Raw genomic sequence first — 18,977 nt, forward strand, 5'->3', positions numbered from 1 at the left:
CGCGCCTCATCCAATCGGGCTTAAGGAAAGGTTTCTCGGCCCAATTTCCGCAAAGCTCTGCAGTAAGTTGACAACAGGTAAATCCGAGCAGCCGCACGAACCGATTGAAAGAGAAAAGCCCAGGAAGGTGAGGGGTGTCAGCCATTCAATTTTCTTTTCATTTTCCGGAGCCTGAAGCGCCGGAGCCCGCGCTTCCCAACCGCCATCGCTCGAGCGGCTCGTAGTGGCGCGGGGCGTGAGCATTGATAATGATTGACAGGAGAATGGACCAATAGTATTTCAGGGATGGTCATTGATCAATGATTGACAGGAGAATGGACCAATGGTATTTCAGGGATGGTCATTGAAATACTATTGGTCCATTCTCCTGTCAATGACCATCCCTGAAATACCATTGGTCCATTCTCCTGTCAATCATTGATCAATGACCATCTCTGAAATACTATTGGTCCATTCTCCTGTCAGAGATGGTCATTGATCAATGATTGACAGGAGAATTGACCAATGGTATTTCAGGGATGATCAATGATTGACAGGAGAATGGACCAATAGTATTTCGGGGATGGTCATTGATCAATGATTGACAGGAGAATGGACCAATACTATTTCAGGGATGGTCATTGACAATGATTAACAGGAGAATGGACCAATGGTATTTCAGAGATGGTCATTGATCAATGATTGACAGGAGAATTGACCAATGGTATTTCAGGGATGGTCATTGATCAATGATTGACAGGAGAATGGACCAATAGTATTTCGGGGATGGTCATTGATCAATGATTGACAGGAAAATGGACCAATACTATTTCAGGGATGGTCATTGACAATGATTAACAGGAGAATGGACCAATGGTATTTCATGTATGCTCATTGATCAATGATTGACAGGAGAATTGACCAATGGTATTTCAGGGATGGTCATTGATCAATGATTGACAGGAGAATGGACCAATGGTATTTCAGGGATGGCCATTGATCAATGATTGACAGGAGAATGGACCAATAGTATTTCGGGGATGGTCATTGATCAATGATTGACAGGAGAATGGACCAATACTATTTCAGGGATGGTCATTGACAATGATTAACAGGAGAATGGACCAATGGTATTTCATGTATGCTCATTGATCAATGATTGACAGGAGAATTGACCAATGGTATTTCAGGGATGGTCATTGATCAATGATTGACAGGAGAATGGACCAATGGTATTTCAGGGATGGCCATTGATCAATGATTGACAGGAGAATGGACCAATAGTATTTCGGGGATGGTCATTGATCAATGATTGACAGGAGAATGGACCAATACTATTTCAGGGATGGTCATTGACAATGATTAACAGGAGAATGGACCAATGGTATTTCAGAGATGGTCATTGATCAATGATTGACAGGAGAATGGACCAATAGTATTTCAGGGATGGTCATTGATCAATGATTGACAGGAGAATGGACCAATAGTATTTCAGGGATGGTCATTGACAATGATTGACAGGAGAATGGACCAATAGTATTTCAGGGATGCTCATTGATCAATGATTGACAGTAGAAGGAACCAATAGTATATCAGGGGCGATAGCATTTAGCACTGACCGTATAATGGACCAATAGTATTTCAGGGATGGTCATTGATCAATGATTGACAGGAGAATGGACCAATAGTATTTCAGGGATGCTCATTGATCAATGATTGACAGTAGAAGGAACCAATAGTATATCAGGGGCGATAGCATTTAGCACTGACCGTATAATGGACCAATAGTATTTCAGGGATGGGCAATAACCAATGATTGACAGTAGAATGCACCAATAGTATTTCAGTGGTGGGAACATTGATGACTGACTGTAGAATGGACCAATGGTATTTCAGGGGTGGGAACATTGATGATTGACAGTTGAATGGACCAATGGTATTTCAGGGGTGGGAACATTGATGACTGACTGTAGAATGGACCAATGGTATTTCATGGGTGGCAACATTGATGATTGACAGTTGAATGGACCAATGGTATTTCAGGGGTGGGAACATTGATGATTGACAGTTGAATGAACCAATGGTATTTCAGGGGTGGGAACATTGATGACTGACTGTAGAATGGACCAATAGTATTTCAGGGGTGGGAACATTGATGATTGACAGTTGAATGGACCAATGGTATTTCAGGGGTGGGAACATTGATGACTGACTGTAGAATGGACCAATGGTATTTCATGGGTGGGAACATTAATGATTGACAGTAGAATGGACCAATAGTATTTCAGGGGTGGGAACATTGATGATTGACAGTTGAATGGACCAATGGTATTTCAGGGGTGGGAACATTGATGACTGACTGTAGAATGGACCAATGGTATTTCATGGGTGGGAACATTAATGATTGACAGTAGAATGGACCAATGGTATTTCAGGGGTGGGAACATTGATGATTGACAGTAGAATGGACCAATAGCATGGTAGGTTGACATGTATTTTCTCCAATCGGTGTGAGAAGTAGTGGGTGGGGCTTAATTAGTAGATCGAATCAGGCTTCCAGCTCCAGCTTAAGACCACTCGTGGCCCGGTCAGCGGTGTATGACACAGCATGGACTGCTTTTCAAGCTCTCCACCATTTTACCCTGCAGAACAACGACCCATCTTCTCAACTCCATGCTTAGCAACCGACGGTTCCGTGTGTACACGGGCACCCAGAAGAGCAGGTATAGGACATTGAACAATGGACTCCCACAGGGTTCTGTCCTGGCACCCATGTTATTCAACGTTTACACCAGTGACCTGCCCGAAACAGAGTCCCACACGTTCACTAATGCTGATGACATTGCCTTGGCCACGTAAAACATGAATCTGTCCGTCACCGAGGAGACCCTGACCAGTGAGTTAGAGGGTGGAGGCCTACTTCCGCCGATGGCGACTTCGGCCAATCCCGCAAAAGACCGTCAGCTCGACATTCCACCTCAACACCCATCAAACAAACCAAGCTTTGAAAGTCTCCTTCTGCGGCGCAGAGGTAAACTATGCTAAAAAACCCTCATATTTAAGAGTTACGCTTGGTCGCTCCCAGTCATATAGACAGTCTCTTCAGATCCTTGGGAAGAAACTAAAAGATAGGGTCAGCTTGATCCAGAAACTCGCCGGATCCACACGAGGAGCAGATGCTCAAACCCTCCGTACGGCAGCACTCACCCTGGTGTACTCTACAGTGGAGTACTGCTCTCTGGCATGGCTATCAAGTCCGCATATCAAATCCGTTGATGTCCAGCTGAATTATCACCAGTACGCTTTTATCTACACCAACACCTTGACTGCCCGTGTTTTCAAACATCGCACCACCACACCTACGCTGCGAACATGCAATGTCTAGAGAATACAACCGCTACACCACCGAAGACACGCCGATCCAGGCCGACTTGAACAACCGACCACCAACCCGCCTCAAATCTAGAAGGCCATCTTGGACTGTCGCCGAAGCCCTTCAGCAATCTCCCCTCAGCTTTGATGACCGATGGCGAAATGCTTGGAAGAACTGCGACATACGGAATGAATTCCTTATACAGGACCACACAGTACAACCTGAAGGATCAAACCTTCCTCCCAAACAGTGGACAACCATCAACCGCCTCAGAACTGCTCATGGTAGATGCTGCCACCTTCTTCATAGATGGAAGATTAAAGCATCCCCATCATGTGACTGTGAAGCTCCTGGTCAGACCCTGGAGCACATCTGCCCTCAGAGAAAATTCACAGGCAGCCTACAAGATAACCACGCTGTTACACTTTGGCCTGGATATCTGACTTAGATATTGACATTTGATTTACTTTGCTACTACCATACGAATGAAGAGTAGATTAAAGAGGGAAAGCCCCTTAAAGAGAGGTTAGTTATTATTATATTAAAGGATTGGCTGCTGAGAGACTCCTCCTGAGTGTGGCGGAATGGATGACAATTGGGTCACGTGAAGGCTGCTGTCACTCTGGGAGTGTCAGCCTAGATTGTTTTGCTCAAGTCTCTGAAGTGGGACTTGAACCTACAACCTTGTGACTCAGAGGCGAGAGTGCTACCGTTGACACACATAAATGCAAATGCATTACATTTGAGTCCTATAATGAAAGTGACTCTTTTTTTCACAATAAGCAGCAGCACAGACCAGCTGGGCTGAATGGCCTGGTTCTGTGATGTAAATTCTATGTAATATCCGAGCTTTCTTCAGTCTTCTAAAGCAAGATTACCATAACATCACAAACAGGACTACACAACTATTGTACAATAGGACTTAAAGGGATGCTTTTGAATAAAGCCTTCACTTGACCACTGCAACACAAAGATGATCTTTATATTATTTTTTCTAAACACTGTGTATTTTTGCACAGTACAATAAAAAAAAAAGGCGGTGCTCTCATTGAAACATATAAAATTCTTAAAGGGCTTGGCAGGGTAGATGCAGGGAGGATGTTTCCCCTGGCTGGGGAGTCTAGAACCAGGGGTCACAGTCTCAGAATAAGGGGTCGGCCATTTAGGACTGAGATGAGGAGAAATTTCTTCACTCAGAGGGTGGTGAATCTTTGGAATTCTCTACCCCAGGGGGCTGGGGAGGCTCAGTCGTTGAGTATATTCAAAACTGAGATCAATAGATTTTTGGACACTAGGAGAATCGAGGGATATGGGGATCGGACGGGAAAGTGGAGCTGAGGTTGAAGATCAGCCATGATCTTATTGAATGGCGGAGCAGGCTCGAGGGGCCGAATGGCCGACTCCTGCTCCTATTTCTTATGTTCTTAGAAAGAAAACCCTTAATAATCAACCCTTTGTAAAATATAAAGAATGTTCTTGCATCACAAAGAGTGACATCATAACTGCACATACAGTTATGTTTTGGCAACGAGACTTTTCAAACAATTGCATTTAAAGTTTGAATGTCACTCCAGGGGGGCAGGTCTATATTTTATTTATGATATATTGCATCTGAAAAGCTGTTATTTAATTCATGTACATATTTTGATTCCATGTGCCCCCCCTTTAAAGGAATAATGAGCACTGAAATTGGTAAAAAGCACAATTGTTTAAGGAGGCTGTGTGTCAACTACTTCTTGCTTCTGACTGTTCTTTTTGATTTGGGTGCAATGCTCACACTGAAACGGTACGTCGTCGGGGATACTCAGAATCGTTTATTTCTAATGTTCACTCAGCAAACCTTCAAGCTCTAAGGAACGGTGCTGAGACAGCCTAACTTACCTACTGTTTATTTCTCCATTTCGCTAGCAGAGTGAAGAAGGAAAGCAATGGGAATGCAATAAACTTGCCTCGCACAAGAGAGCACTTTGGATATTTAGATGGTAAAGTTAATTTTTGCTCACTTTATATAAAAAAAAAAGAGCGACTCGCATTCAGACAGCCCCTTTCGTGAGCTCAGGACGCTTCACAGCCAATGAAGTACTTTTTGAAGTGTAGTCACTGTCGTAATGCAGCGGAACGGGGCAGCCGTTTTGCGGCTCCCAACAAACTGGAATGAGATTAATGATCGGATAATCCGTTGGTTGAGCGATTAGATATCGGCCAGCACACCGGGGAGAACGGCCCTGCACTTTTTGGAAGATCAGCCATGATCTTATTGAATGGTGGAGCAGGCTCCCGTCACAACAGGCATTTGTGATCAGTTCAGTTGCACCGTCAGGGGTCACCGTCTCAGGATTAAGGGGTTGGCCATTTAAGACCGAGATGTGGAGGAATTACAGGAAACTGTTTTTTATCCGGCACCAACGGGACCGGCGTGTTGCCGGTTTATCAAAATTTCCGAATGACGGAGAGGGTTATCTACCGAGGCTATTTTTAACAAAGAAAAATTTAAAAATCAAGAAATGTGCAGAATACAGTAATTGGGTACTCACCTACAGAACGTTGTGTTAAATGGATGGTGGAAGATGCTTGATTAAGTACAGTACTGCCAGTTGAGGGTAATGCAATGCAATGACTACCAGCAGCGTGGGAGACACACAGTACCCCTGTAAAATGGCGGATCAGAAGAGACTACCGGCAGCGCGGGAGAGTCAGACTCCTGTTACAGGGGGATTGAGGTGTTCCGACTTCGACAGCGCCAAGAAGCCGAGTAGTGGCAGTTTGGAGAACTACCCCCACTGACTAACTCAGCCACCGCGGGAGACTCGGACTCGGCAACATTGCCGGTTACTGAGGTGTTGTTTTCAGAGTGAGAATTTTGCCGTTTAATAGAGAATTCCGGATATTTAGGTGCCGTTTAAACAAGAGTTTCCTGTACTTCACTCAGAGGGTGGTGAATCTTATTCTCTACCCCAGAGGGCTGTGGAGGCTCAATCTTTGAGTATATTCAAGACAGAGATCGATAGGTTTTTGGACTCTAGGGGAATCCAGGGATATGGGGATAATTCAGGAAGGTGGAGTTGAGGTCGAAGATCAGCCATGATCTTATTGAATGGCGGAGCAGGCTCAAGGGGCTGAATGGCCGACTCCTGCTCCTAATTCGTATGTTCTTATGATGCCGTACCATGCTAAAGTACAAAAAGATTCCACAAGGAGACTAAAATCAGATCGATTAACCACTAACAGAGTGCGTAAGCGATTGTTTCGCCAGCAGCTCAGCTAGTTAAGGCAGTAAATCATACAGATCAGGAAGATCGCAAGTTTGTGCTGAATTTGTTCATCTCAGCTGAGGGGCAAATCGGCCAATGATCCACGCTCCTGATCACTATTCAACCACTGTGGCACTGCACTGCTCCAACACCCAGCTCTTTTAACAAAGTAAACACTACAAGAAGAGAAAATCACCTGGGTCCGTAATCGGAAAGTTACGGGACGTGACGGCTGAAAAGATGGATTTTGAGAAGGCCTTTTAAAGATGGGCATACGCTGGATGTAGTGACGATAACAGAGACCTGGCTCATCAAGGGGAGGATTGGATGCTCAATATTCCTGGGTACAAGATATTCAGGAAAGATAGGGAAGGAAAAATAAACTGGATTGCTCTGAAAGAGCCGGCGCAGACTCGATGGGCCGAATGGCCTCCTTCTGTGCTGTACTATTCTATGATTCTATGTGTTTGTAAACACTTGGAGCAAATCGGTTTGCTTGCTGACCACTTTCAGTGCGACAGAGTTGGAGCAGTCCAGCTGAACAGGTGTTGATCTATGTCGTATCCTAATAGGGCGACGACAACATTGGGCTTGCAACCCACGTGGATAATCCCGGGAATCTGTGCACAACATCTGAGTCCGTGAAACAATTATTAAAGAGCCCTTTGCTTGTCTTTTCAGAGTACGGCATAAAACCAAGGATTCCCAGACTAAGCATGCAAACCAAGAAACCACCATCGCCGTTCCTACTGAAGGCTGGTCGTAGCAAGAGGGACGACCCGGACCTTGAGGACTTTTATGATTATTTTGGATAACTATTGGTATCAAGATGTTTATACTTTATTTTCTAGCTATGAATAAAACATGAAATTTGGAAACTATGCAGAAAAGAACGTTTGCAAAACAGGTATTTTTTTTTTTTTTTAAGGACATGTTGACCCAGAAATTCGGGTCCCCACGGGCCGGTTTCGTACATGCACTGCGCATGCGCGGGAAACCGGAACTTCCGTTCCCCTGAAAGAAGGGGTTCAGAGGTGGAATGCGTGCGCGGGAGAGGCAGCACGTGCGCATCGAACTTAGTTTTTTTTTCCAGGTTTCTCCGGGAAGGTAAGTCTCCAGAAGTTAGACATGTAAAAATCAGTCGCACGGCCCGCTTTTTACAAGGTAAGTGGTGAATTAATTAAAATTAAAACATTTTTTCCACAGGTTTATTATTTTTAAATACTTTAAAGAAAGGTAAGTTTATTTTTAGCCCCGTTAGAAAATGTAATTAATTTTTAAAAATTTAAATTATTGTTTAAAATAGTTATTTCATGTAATTTATAGTTATTTTAAAAATGTGATTAAAAAAAAAATTTATTTGAGGTTTTAGTGATGTTTTGGGGCTGTCAAACTTATGAATGAAGCATTCCCTGCTACCATTGGCTCTCCATGGCCCACGTGATCCCAGGGGACGCTTCGAACTAACTGCGCCCCTGGGATACGCAAGCACTGCGCGCCGGCAGCTGGAGGAGGCCCAGGATCGGAATCCCACGCGGGCCCACAGCTCAACGGCCAGCGCGCTAGGTAAGTGCAGGTCGGGGGCTTGCACCCGCGGGAAACCTCTGGTCCAGAAATTTGGGCCGATGTGTTTTACTCCTTTTTAACTAGAAAGAAAAGCATTTTCAAATCTCTTTTGTTTTGTTACCCACCCTCCTGAGGGTGTTGACTCCCAGTGTGTGTGCCCACTGATAGCTCGCCCAACAGACTGTGCTGCATTGGTGAGGGTGTATTGAGCGCTGACAGGATTTATGGCCATGGTGAAGGACATCACAGCCAGCGCCAACCTGTCCTCCCATTCGTGTGTTCACACTTTCCAGGACGGAGCAAGGATGTCTTGCTGCAGTTGTACAGGGCCTTGGTGGGACCACACCTTGAGTATTGTGTGCAGTTTTGGTCGCCTTATCTGAGGAAGGATGTTCTTGCCATGGAGGGAGTGCAGCGAAGGTTCACCAGACTGATACCTGGGATGGCAGGAATGACGTATGAAGAGAGATTGGGTCGATTAGGCTTATATTCGCTAGAGTTTAGAAGAATGAGAGGGGATCTCATTGAAACTTATAAAATTCTAACAGGACTAGACAGACTAGATGCAGGAAGGATGTTCCCGATGGCGCGGGAGTCCAGAACCAGGGGTCACAGTCTAAGGATAAGGGGTAAGCCATTTAGGACTGAGATGAGGAGGAATTTCTTTACCCAGAGAGTGGTGAACCTGTGGAATTCTCTACAACACAAGACAGTTGAGGCCAGCTTATTAAATATATTCAAGAAGGAGTTAGATATATTTCTTAAGGCTAAAGGGATCAAGGGATATGGGGAGAAAGCAGGGACAGGGTACTGAGTTTGGATGATCAGCCATGATCTCATTGAATGGCGGAGCAGGCTCGAGGGACCAAATGGCCTACTCCTGCTCCTATCTTCTATGTTTCTATGATCGCTGGATAGTAATCGAGATCAGGAACCTCAGCCGATTACCCCTTTCCATAGGTTCCCCCCGAAACCATTTATTGCTCAACAGAATGGGAACGGTGGCTGGAGCCTTCTCATCTGTATGCTGCAGCTATTAATGGCCTTTACCTACAGATCCATTGTGGGAGAAAAACCTAGGTTTAAACTCGATAAATTGTACAGCTTTAGGGGATCACTCATTTTTTCCCCCCCAACATTTTCACAAGTAGATAGTTAAGTTGCACTGTCAATAAACCTTCCCCTCAAAAGGAGCTTTTTCCAACATCCATCTCGTGCCTCACAAGGATACTATTTTAAATATGTTTGTTTGGATTTCTAAGAACATAAGAAATAGGAGCAGGAGTCGGCCATTCGGCCCCTCGAGCCTGCTCCACCATTCAATAAGATCATGGCTGATCATCGACCTCAATTCCACTTTCCCGCCCGATCCCCATATCCCTGGATTCCCCTAGAGTCCAAAAATCTATCGATCTCAGCCTTGAATATACTCAAAGACTGAGCATCCATTGACCTCTGGGGCAGAGAATTCCAGAAGATTCACAACCCTCCGAGTGAAGAAATTCCTCATCTCAGTCTTAAATGGCCGACCCCTTATCCTGAGACTATGCTCCCTAGTTCTAGACACTCCAGCCAGGGGAAACAACCTCTCAGCATCGACCCTGTCAATCCCCTTCAGAATCTTGAATGTTTCAATGAGATCACCTCTCATTCTTCTAAACTCCAGAGAGTATAGGCCCAATCTACTCAATCTCCCCTCATAGGACAGCCCTCTCATTTCTCTAATCAGAGAATGAATTGCCAAATCCAGTCAGGTGCAGCATCCTCCATGTTAACTGGAGCGAGGAGCACAACAGAGAGATGATCTCATCTGTAACTGCTCCAGCGCAGAAGATGCTGGACTGCTCATGGTGAACCCTGGCAGATTGATCGTGATCGACCTACTGAGGTGTGACGGCGGAGATTGTAGGTGTGCAGGCTTTCCGCACGCATACCTTCACTCTCATCGACAATCCATTAATTAATTATCTATTATACATTTGCCACTTTTTAGTGTAAGAATTGGTAGTATTGCATCAAGCTGCCAATGAATAATTTCCCCTCTGTGTTCCCGTCTCACAAAGCTATGTCTCAAGAGCACCAATTTATAAAATCTCTAGCATGAAGAGCACGATTACGACCTGTCACTTTGCTGCATAAGCTGAAAGGGACCAACTCTGTCACACACTTAATGTAATCCTCAAAACTGATATATTAAGCTGGAACCAACCAAACAAGGCAGTGATACTGTAATTCTGAACGGAGTTATGTTACGTTGAATTGTGTTGTTAAAATTCAGTAACCAAATTATTGTTTGTGAGGATTAAGTTGAGAACTGTCTCATCCTTGACTTGGTGCAGACAGTGCAATAAAGCAGTTATCAGTTCCACATCAAGCTGTGCTCTGTCCATTCCTTGATCTCTTTGGGTGAGCAAAGAGCTAAATGGAACTCCGTGGTACTGAGTCAGCAGAGCAGAGCCACAGACTCTCTGGATCCAGTGCTGTGTTTAGAATTCTGTTGGGTGATTCCCTCCAACTAAATATTGGGAAGACCGAAGCCATTGTCCTCGGTCCCCGCCCCAAACTCCGTTCCCCAGCCACCGACTCCATCCCTCTCCCTGGCAACTGTCTGAGGCTGAACCAGACTGCTCGCAACTTTGGTGTCATATTTGACACCGAGGTGAGTTACCAAGATTGCTTACTTCCATCGCCCTTGCCTCAGCTCATCTGCTGCTGAAACCCTCATCCATTTCTTTGTTACCTCTAGACTCGACTATTCCAATGCACTCCTGGCTGGCCTCCCACATTCCACATTCCACACTCCATAAACTTGAGGTCATCCAAAACTCGGCTGCCCGGTGTCCTAACTCGCATCAAGTCCCGTTCACCCATCACCCCCTGTGCTCGCTGACCTACATTGGCTCCCGGTTAAGCAATGCCTCGATTTTAAAATTCACATCCTTGTTTTCAAATCCCTCCATGGCCTCGCCCCTCCCTATCTCTGTAATCTCCTCCAGCCCCACAACCCCCCCCGCCGAGATCTCTGTGCTCCTCCAATTCTGGCATCTTGCGCATCCCTGATTATAATCGCTCAACCACTGGCGGCCGTGCCTTCAGCTGCCTGGGGACTAAGCTCTGGAATTCCCTCCCTAAACCTCTCCGCCTCTCTCTCCTCCTTTAAGACGCTCCTTAAAACCTACCTCTTTGACCAATCACCTGCCCTAATATCTCATGTGGCTCGGCTTCAAATTTTGTTTGATAAATCTCCCGTGAAGCACCTTGGGACGTTTCACGATGTTAAAGACGCTATATAAATGCAAGCTGCTGTTGTTTCCATGATGTAGTGGTGTGAGAGAATCAGCATAAACCACTTGCTCTGGGTGTTGGCCGGGGCTCAGTGGGTCGCACTCTCTTGCCTCAAGTCAGAAGACTGTGGGTTCAAGCCCCACTCCAGTGACTTGAGAGAATAATCCAGGCTGACACTCCCCGTGCAGTGCTGAGGGAGCGCCGCACCATCGGAGCTGTCGCCTTTTGGCTGAGACGTTAAACCGAGGCCCCGTCTGCTCACTCAGGTGGACACAAAAGATCTCCTGCACCATTTTGAAGAAAAGCAGGAATGTTCTCCCAGTGTCCTGGCCAACATTTATCCCTCAACCAACACCAGAAACAGATTATCTGGTCATTTATTTCATGTGGGAGCGTGCTGTGGACAACTAGGCTGCCACGTTCCCTACATGACAACAGTGACTGCACTTCAAATTACTGCGTTGGCTGTAAAAGACTTTGTGACGTCCTGAAGGTCGTGAAAGGCGCGGTATAAATGTCAGTCTTTTTCTTTCTTATTTAAGGTGACCCCTATACTTGAGAATGACTGTGCCAACAGTGAAGAGAGCATAAGTCATGGTAGATGGGCGCATTGATGACTATGCAGGGCAATATATGATAGACATTGTCTACTGCAAGACTCACAGAATCATGTTCCTGGGGGCCGGGGGTGGGGGGGGGGGTAATCGCCTGTTGATCCCTCTGACATTGGCAAGCCTTCCGTCTCTCGCAGCTTGCCTCCACCCAGGCAAGGCCTTTCACTCCTTCTCCCACATCAACACACCATTGCTGTCTGTCGGTGGCCAGGCTTTCACAAGTATCAACGACCATGTCCCGCTGCTTCAAGTGAATCTGGAGCATATTTTTTTTTTTTAATTTATTCATTCGTTGCCCATCCCCTAGTTGCCCTTGATAAGGTGGTGGTGAGCCGCCTTCTTGAAACCGCCGCAGTTCGTGGGGTGAAGCTGCTCCCACGGCGATGTTCCCGTTAAGCTGTGCAGCTGTCTGGAGCTCCCGCGCAGCTGGCTCACCGGCTTTTAAATAGAAAAAACTGCGCATGCGCGGAAATTTGAATGGGCCACACACCCACAACAGAAGTTGGAGGGAACGTTGTCCCACGGTGGTGTTAGGGAGGGAGTTCCAGGATTTTGACCCAGCGACGATGAAGGAACGGCCCGATATATTTCCAAGTCAGGATGGTGTGTGACTTGGAGGAGAACTTGGAGGTGGTGGTGTTCCCATGCGCCTGCTGCCCTTGTCCTTCTAGTTGGTGGAGGTCGTGGGTTTGGGAGGTGCTGCCAAAGTAGCCTTGGTGAGTTGCTGCAGTGGAGATGCACTGCAGCAACTTATAGCGCTCCGCCCTGCCTTCTTCCGCCACCTGTTCTTCATAAAGCACCTGCTTCAACAACCGTACATCATCCATCTTAACATCATGTCTATCCCAAAGGAGCTGAGCATTTATTATCATAACCTCAGTGGTGATGCTGTCAGCATGTTCCAGCGCTCGGTTGTTCGTGATCTTGTCCCACCACCTTATACGAAGTAAGGTGCGAAGGGGTGTTTTTGGTGTAACCTTTCCAGCTGTTGACAGCGCCTTCCATTGAGTGTCCAAGTTTCATATCCATACAGGAGATTGGTAAGGACTACTGCCTTCTAAAGCTTCAGTTTAACGGCAACCTAGATAACGCACTGATTCTAAACGTGCTAGGATGGTCTATCGAAGGCCGGCCTCCTTAATGCTAAACCGTCGCCTAGAGGATGGGCAGAAAACTTGTCCTGTGGAACATCAGAACAGGAGGAGGCCATTCAGCCCCTTGAGCCTGTCCCGCCATTCAGCCCCTCGAGCCTGTCCCACCATTGAATTAGATCGTGGCTCATCTGCATCTTAACTCCATTTAACACTCAATACCATTTCCTAACAAAAATCTAGCAATCTCAGTTTTTAAATTTTCAATTGACCCCCCAGCCTCAACTGCTTTTTGGGGGAGAGAGTTCCAGATTTCTGCTACCCTTTGTGTGAAGAAGTGCTTCCTGACATCACTCCTGAATGGCCGGGCTCTAATTTTAAGGTTCTGCCCCCTTGTTCTGGACTCTCCCACCAGAGGAAAGAGTTTCTCTCTCTCTACCCTATCGACTCCTTTAATCATCTTAAACACCTCAATTAGATCACCCCTTAATCTTCTATGCTCGAGGGATTACAAGCCTAGTCTATGCAACTCATCCTCATGATTAAACGCTTTTAGCCACAGTATCATTCTGGTGAGTCCCTCCAAGGGAAAATAGCGTGGGTTGGCCACAAGTCGATGGAGGCGGGACTGAAACCAGACAAGCAGCAGTCCTGCCTCCAACATGCCCCCATTGACTGAGGTGCTCCTGAGGTGCGGTGCTCAGAACTGAATGCAGTACTCAAGATGGGGGTCTGACCAGAACTTTATTGCAACTGTAAAATAACTTCCACCCCTTTGTTTTCCATCCCCCTTGTGATAAAGACCACCATTTCATTCGCCTTTTTAATTATTAGTGCTACTACATAGCTGGCCAGTACAGTGAATGTTAGAGCAGGTGGGAGGGAGGGGAAGAGATCATTTGCCCTGTAATTTGTATCAAGAGTCAGAATACAGAAGCATGGAGGTAATGTTGAACATTTACAAGACCTTACGTAGGCTGCAGTTGGACGGTACTGTACAGCTGTGGGCACCCTATTATAGAAAGGATGTAAACGAAATAAAAAACCTCCCGCACAGATTCATAGGGGGTGATTTTGTCAATGGGGGCACGTTGGAGGGGTGACTGCTGCTTGTCTGGTTTCAGTCCCGCCTCCATCGACTTGTGGCCAACCCACGCTATTTTCCCTTGATTGACTTTGTTAAGCCCGCCCAGCGGGCCAATTAAGGGGAAGCTGGTTACAGAGAACGTCAGCTTTGACAGGTGAATTTTTGACAGATGAATTGTCATCGTTTGACAGCTCTGTGAAGCTGTCCAACACTGACATTCTCTGTTGTTTGATGAGTTCTTGTATTCAAGACTCACCAAACCTCTTTCTTTAGCTGAAATTAGACGGTTGTTGTATCGGAGAATGCAGCAGCCATCTGTCATCTCTGCCAGTGAGATGCGAGACTCCCCGCAACCCCAACTGTTGAAGCCTGCAGGAAGAAACAAAGGTAAGTAAACATTTTCTAGCACCTTTCACTCACCTCTCCACACTTGCACCTATTACTTACCTCCACCACGCACTTTTGGACCACTCCAACCCCCGCAGACCCACTGCTCGCCTCGGTGATCCTGGCGGGGTTTCCCAAAGTCGGGAAGCCCGCGCCTCTGCTGGAAAAATGGGGATAATCCTCTTAACTGCTTGTTAACTACCTGTTAACAGGCAGTTAAGTGGCTGTAATCCCTTTCCTGCCTCCAGGAGACGGGTCCCGGCGTGGGTCGGCTACCCGCCTCCTGGGAAGACGGCACGGGGGCGGGATGGGGGGCGGGATGGGTACCCGACCCCAGATTCTGCCATTTTCCCGGCAGTCCCGCCTCCAAACCTGCCTCCCCAGGGCTGGCAAAATCCAGCCCATAGAATCATAGAATGGTTACAGCACGGAAGGCGGCCATTTGGCCCGTCGAACCTGTGCTGGCTCTCAGCTAGTCCCATTCCTCCGCCCTTTCCCTGTAGCCCTGCAAAAATTTTTCTTTCAGGTACTTATCCAACTCCTTTTTGAAAGTCATGATTGAATCTGCCTCCACCACCCTTTCAGGCAGTGCATTCCAGATCATAAGCACTCGCTGCGTAAAAAAGTTTTTCCTCATGTCGCCTTTGGTTCTTCTGCCAATCACCATAAATCTGTGCCCTCTGGTTCTCGACCCTTCCGCCAATGGGAACAGTTTCTCTCTCTCTACTCTGTCCACGCCCCTCATGATTTTGAACACCTCTATCAAATCTCCTCTCAACTTTCGCTGCTCCAAGGAGAACAACCCCAGCTTCTCCAGTCTATCCACGTAACTGAAGTCCCTCATTCCTGGAATCATTCTTGTAAATCTTTTCTGCACTTTCTCTAAGGCCTTCATATCCATCCCTAAAGTGCGGTGCCCAGAATTTGACACAGTACTCCAGTTGGGGCCGATCCAGTGTTTTATAAAGGTTCATCATAACTTCCACACTTTTGTACTCTAGGGGCTGGATTTTACTCACCGAGTTGCGTTGGGGGCAGGACTGCCGCATTCTGGGTTCTAGTCCCGCCCCCAGCGACGTCTGACGAACAAATGTTATTTTGCCCTGATTGGCCTGGTTAAGCCCCGCCTTGCAGGCTTGCCGGCCAATTAAGGAAAGCTGGTGTCAGATGACATCAATTGATGATGCTTCATCTGCCGGTTTTCTTAAAGGCATATGCACCACACTTGTTTGACAGATGATTTGACAGTGACAGCATTGAGGTGCTATCAAACACTGACAGTCACTGTCCAAAGGTGAGCCCTTGCACCCCGGCTCTCCAATTACTCTCTCCTTAGGATAAAACAGATGGCAGCTGCAGCTGAGATTGCAGAAACCATCTGTCACTTCTCCCGATGAGATGAGGCTACACAAACACTTCACAGCTTGTCACCTGAAGAAACATCTAACCACATTAAAAATTACTTTCACAACATGTCCTTACCTCTGATACTCACCAGTGTCCCATTGCATCCTTCGCACCACTTCTGCAGCTGTCATCCAAACACACAGCACACCTCACTTACCCTGGTGGGGTTCCCCAACGTCAGGAAGCCCGCAGCAGCAGTTGAGAAATGGGAAAAAGCCTCTTGACTACCTGTTGACAGGCAGTTAAGTGGCTATAAGCCTCTTCCTGCCGCTAGGAGTTGGGTTCCTGCGCAAGTCGGGGACCCGACTCCCAGGAAGATTGGTTGGAGGTGGGTTTGGGACCCATTTTGGGGGATTTTCCCAGCAGTGCCGCCTCCAAGCCCACCTCCTCAGGGCTGGTAAAATCCAGCCCGATACCTCTATTAATGAAGCCCAGGATCCCGTAAGCCTTTTTAACTGGTTTCTCAACCTGGCCTGCCACCTTCAACGACTTGCGCACATATACTCACTACAATGCTACCAGGGATGAGGGTTACACTTAGGAAGAGAGACTTGAGAAATTAGAGCATTTTTCACTTAAGACCTGATAGAGATCTTCAAGATTATGAAGGTTATAATAAGGTAATCATCAACGGATTGGTTATATTGGTCAGTAAGGTGGTAATGAGAGGGCATATATTTAAAATAAACGCAAACAAATTAAAGGGGAGGTTCGAAATAAATTCTTTACACAGAGGATGGTGGAAAGAAAGAAAAAAGACTTGCAGTTATACAGTGCCTTTCATGACCACCAGACATCCCAAAGTACTTTTTTGAAGTGTGGTCGCTGTTGTAATGTAGGAAACGCAGCAGCCAATTTGTGCTCAGCAAGCTCCCACAAACAGCAATGTGATAATGACCGGATAAACGGTTTTTTTTGTGTGATGTTGATTGAGGGATAAATATTGGACCCAGGATACCGGGGAGAACTCCCCTGCTCTTCTTCAATAAATGCCACGGGATCTTTTACGCCCCCGAGAGAGCAGACGGGGCCTCGGTTTAACGTCTCATCCGAAAGACGGCACCTCCGACAGTGCAGCGCTCCCTGACACGGAATTCTCCGACACAAACCATTGTTGAAGCATGTAATGTATTATCACATGGTTTAGTGTGAGCATGCTCAGATCGCTCTAGCCTAGTAAACAAGCACTTGGACGAGCAGCTCATTGTGTCTCTGTCCTTCATTTGTTCTACCCACATATATTACAAAGCAGACTCCCATCAATTATTTTGAAAGGGAATTAGTTGCTTGAGAAAAGATCAATATTAAAGACTATTGGGGTGTGAGCAGGAGAGTGGATTAGACTTGTTGGCTCACGTGGAGATAAACACCGGCACAGACTTGATGGGCCAAATGGCCTGTTTGTGTTTTGGAACAGTCTATGATTCTACAAGTGCTTAGATTTTACTCAGCACTTTCCTGTGATAGCACCAGGATTTTGCCTCCATGACATAACAACTTTCACTTATATGACACTTTGAGCACATCACAAACATCTCAAGGCACCTTGGAGGAGAAGCAATGGGCACAGTGGGGAAAAGAAGAGGAATGATCCAGTGGATTAATGTACGACTGCCTTACCTCACCATCCTGACACAACAAACCATTTCTCTGGGTTATGCTGGGGTGTGCACCTTGCAAAACCTCCCTCTTTGACCAAGCCTTTGGTCACCTGTCCTAATATCTCCTTATGTGGCTCGGTGTCAAATTTTGTTTGATAATCACTCCTGTGAAGCGCCCTGGGACGTTTTACTACATTAAAGGCGCTATATAAATGCATGTTGTTGCTGTTAAAGCTGGTTATCGAAATCAACACGTGCCCACGTTACACTGAGCATCAAAGCGGGCTGCCTGTAATTAGGAAACACGGCACAATTAGTAAATGACATGTCCGGTGCTATTGCTCTACATGTGCCCGTGAACAAGTTCATCAGATAAGTGAGGATCCTTCAACCAAAAACGTATTTATTTTCTAATAGTCTGTTTTAGTCAAAAGGTTTGATAGCACCACCCTATTCCGGATGTCACTCTTCAAATTGTGTTCAATGTACGTAAAATAGCATCGCTGATTTCCTCACCTGGAGCCAGAAATTTACAAGTGCAAATTGACAACCTGCACCAAGCAGCAACTAAACGCTGACTGACCCCGTAACTCATTTAGACCGGCTCAAAAGAAAAATTACAAACATTTTGCAAGCAGCGCCAAGTATCCTGGACCGGAGTGTACTCAAGCACTGGCCTTAAACGGGGAGGTCAGTGTAACCGCCAAACGATCCCAGACCGCCCGCAAGAAACGCCACGGGAGATCCGGTCACCTTAGGGGTGTGCCAACCTTCCAGGAGTGCCCTGGAGTCTCCAGGAATTGGAAAATTAATCCCCAGGATATTGCTGCTGGCAAAACCCCAGGAGAAAAATCACAAGTTGGGCTTTAAACAAAACTGTGTGGGTTTTTTTTCTCCCATTTTCTTTGAACGTTTACTAGTTATAAAGATATTGGAGTTGGGGGGGGGGGGGGGGGTGGAAAAAGGGTTATAACAGAAAGCGCTGGAAAAACTCAGCAGGCCAGGCAACATCCGTGGAGAGAGAAACAGAGTCAATGTTTCAGGTCGAAGACCCTTCGTCAGAACTGGAAAAAAAACAGGAAAGGGGATAGATTTTAAAGCAAGTAGGGGCTGGGAAAAGAGGAGGGAATGAAAGAACAAAAGGGAAGGTCAGCGACAGGATAGAAAGCAGGAGAGATTGAGAGATATTAAGAGATATTCAAGGAACAAAGGACCTTCCCTTTTGTTCTTTCATTCCCTCTTTTCCCAGCCCCTGCTTGCTTTAAAATCTATCCCCTTTCCTGTTTTCCATTCGCAAATCGGGGACCCGACACTTGGGAAGGCTGTTTGGAGGTGG

At 46.4% G+C, this 18,977-nt stretch overlaps 1 protein-coding gene across 5 annotated transcripts; it reads left to right on the forward strand.

The window, feature by feature from the left end:
• Positions 1-36: 36 nt before the first annotated feature.
• LOC147107162 (uncharacterized) lies at positions 37-7,484 on the forward strand. 5 transcript variants are annotated; one of them, XR_015081047.1, is made up of 3 exons: positions 40-127; positions 5,261-5,334; positions 7,285-7,484. XR_015081047.1 is itself a non-coding variant. In XM_086008304.1 (3 exons), exons 1-3 carry the CDS (start codon positions 5,005-5,007, stop codon positions 7,416-7,418), a joined length of 342 nt encoding a protein of 113 aa, XP_085864430.1. In that variant the 5' UTR covers positions 4,564-5,004; the 3' UTR covers positions 7,419-7,484. The 5 variants fall into 5 exon arrangements, 1 of the variants encoding a protein (XP_085864430.1); XR_015081046.1 differs by having other exon boundaries at positions 5,264-5,334; XM_086008304.1 differs by lacking the exon at positions 40-127 and adding an exon at positions 4,564-5,138.
• The last annotated feature ends 11,493 nt before the right edge of the window (positions 7,485-18,977 follow it).

Source organism: Somniosus microcephalus, chromosome 15, assembly GCF_052327205.1.
Source record: "Somniosus microcephalus isolate GS21.2 chromosome 15, FLI_Smic_1.0, whole genome shotgun sequence".
Lineage (NCBI taxonomy): Eukaryota > Metazoa > Chordata > Chondrichthyes > Squaliformes > Somniosidae > Somniosus > Somniosus microcephalus.